This window comes from Calidris pugnax, unplaced genomic scaffold (genome assembly GCF_001431845.1).
Source record: "Calidris pugnax isolate Ruff unplaced genomic scaffold, ASM143184v1 scaffold1905, whole genome shotgun sequence".
Taxonomy (NCBI): domain Eukaryota; kingdom Metazoa; phylum Chordata; class Aves; order Charadriiformes; family Scolopacidae; genus Calidris; species Calidris pugnax.
Genome location: NW_015092257.1, coordinates 1 through 2,292, shown reverse-complemented (window position 1 = coordinate 2,292; position 2,292 = coordinate 1). Strand labels below are relative to the sequence as shown.

At 65.2% G+C, this 2,292-nt stretch overlaps 1 protein-coding gene across 1 annotated transcript; it reads right to left on the bottom strand.

Annotated features, from left to right (window-relative positions):
• Positions 1-149: 149 nt before the first annotated feature.
• LOC106900301 (collagen alpha-1(XI) chain-like) lies at positions 150-2,126 on the bottom strand (the record flags this gene model as incomplete). The annotated part of the gene is made up of 8 exons (XM_014962316.1): positions 2,066-2,126; positions 1,889-1,942; positions 1,735-1,779; positions 1,569-1,622; positions 1,419-1,456; positions 799-906; positions 654-707; positions 150-194 (listed from the first exon to the last, which is right to left on the bottom strand). Coding segments are annotated over exons 1-8 (459 nt in total), but the record flags the coding sequence as incomplete, so codon positions are not given.
• Positions 2,127-2,292: the final 166 nt, after the last annotated feature.

The following is a 2,292-nucleotide window of genomic DNA, read 5'->3' as shown; positions in this document are numbered from 1 at the left end:
CCCTAGGATGGTTGCCGTGGGATACAATCCACCCGGGAATGGTTGTGGTGGGATTTAGTTGGACTCCAGGATGGTCACACTGGGATACAGCCGGCCCCGAGGCTGTCACCGGGGAATTCCTGTCACCCCCCAAGCTCGGGGTTACTCACCGGGGGCCCTCGTTGTCCCGTCTGCCCAGCCTGCCCAGCCTTGCCCTGTGGGGAAAAAGGGGGGTTGTGGGGAGAGCAGTGCATGGGGCAGCCCCCCAATTCCCCATGGTCCCCCTACATGCCCCCCCCAAGGGGGCAGAGAGTGCCCAAGGGGGTTTGCAGGCACGTAGCATGGGACTAGAGAGGGGCACGGGGCTGGGCCCCCCCTTCCCAGCTCAGCTCAGCCCCTCTATGGGTCACAGAGGGGGTGACAGAGATGTGGGGGACAGGGAATGGCCCAGAGGGGGGTGACAGTGAGATGTGGGGGACAGGGAACGGCCCAGAGGGATGGGACAGGGTGACACGACGGGCCAGGGCTCACTCCCCCTCTTGCCTTTCTCTCCCGCCAGCCCCATGGGACCCTGGAAGCCATTGGAGCCCTAAGGAGAGAGAGGACAAGTGACAATCCAGGGTTGTGAGACACTTGGGGTCCTGGGGACACCCCAAAAGCTCCCCCGTGCTCACCTTGGGACCCTGGCGCCTGGGATAACCTGGGAGACCCAGCACCCCCAGCTTGCCCTGGAAGGGAGAGAGCAGAGATGAGCCAGGGGCTACCAGGGACATGGGGACAGGGGGACACGGGGACAGGGGGACACAGGGCTCCCCTCACCTTCTCGCCCGCGGGGCCGGGAGCACCCCATTCCCCCACGGGACCCGTCTGTCCCTTCAGCCCCTCGGGCCCGTCCTCGCCGCGGGGGCCCAGCAGGCCCTGGTCACCCTGGAACAGTAACATGGAGACACGGGGAGCACGCTGCCGGGGGGACAGGACCTCTCCCTCAGGTTCCTGGCTGTCCCCATGGCCACAGCTGTGTCCCCTCCCCTGCTCCATTCCCCCTCCCCCAACATCACCCCAAATCCTGCAGCAAAAACCCCATAGCCACCCCACACAGCCCCGAGAAAGAGCCCCCCAACCCCAGCACCCCACTTACCCTGTCACCCTTGGGGCCCATGTCCCCCTTAAAACCAGGGAATCCATCTTCTCCCTGAAGAAGCAGCACATTTTGGGGGGGGGGTCTTGCAAGCCCCACATGGGGTCACAGTGTGGGGCTGAGCCCCAAATCCCAACACAGAGGGGTTGCCCCCAGCTGCAGCCCAGGCGTCCCCCCCTCCACAAGTCCCCAAGGCAAGGACTAGTGTCCCCCCCTCCAACTCCTGACCCACAGGACAAGGACCCCCATCTCCTGCTGTCCCTTCTCCCCACATCTCTTACTTTCTCCCCACATCTCTTACCCTTTGCTGCCCTTCAGGCCCCGCACGCCAAAAGCTCCCTGCAGAGACACAGAGGGGTCAGAGGGGAGACCCCAGCTTGGGGGACACCCCACTGGCCCCCCCAAAATCGTGCCTTGGCAGAGCCCCACAGAAAGGGAAGGCTGTGCTTACCTTCACCCCACGGGGTCCCGGATAACCGACAGGACCAGGGGCACCCACAGGGCCCTGGGGACAGAGAGAGAGTCAGCAAAAATGGGACACCCCCTCCTTGGAAAGAGAACCCCTTTTCCCCACCCAGGGTGTGGGGCAGGGGTGGGGGGGGTGTCAGCCCCCTTACCTGGAGGCCCTTCTCTCCAGCTGGCCCTTCTCGGCCAGGGTGACCCTGTGGGGACACGCAAGAGGTGAGCCCTGAGCTGGGATGGTGACACCGTCCTGGAGTCCCCACTCTGTTGGGGACAGGAGTGACCCCACAGACCCCCCCCGGTACTCACCAGGGGCCCGTTGGCCCCAGCAACACCCTGTATTCCCGGTTTTCCCGGTGGGCCCTGGGAGAGAGAAGGACATTTGGGGACACAGAGGGACCGGGGTCACCCCCTGTGGCTCCCCAGCACCCACTCAGAGCTGGGGCAGCTCCGGACCCCCCCCATCCATGGGAGATCCTGACTCACCTTCTCCCCCGGCAGCCCGACGGGGCCCTGGGGGCCGGGCAGACCCTAGGAGAGAAAACATGGGGGGCTGAGGAGGGACTGAGGGAGCACCCCAGCCCCCAGCCCCACGGGGACACCCCCGTCACCTCCACGTACCTGCGAACTGGGGTTCCCTTGCTGTCCCGGGGGTCCTGGCTCCCCAGGGATTCCCTGGGGGGAGGCAAGGAAAGTCCATTAGTGCATAAAAA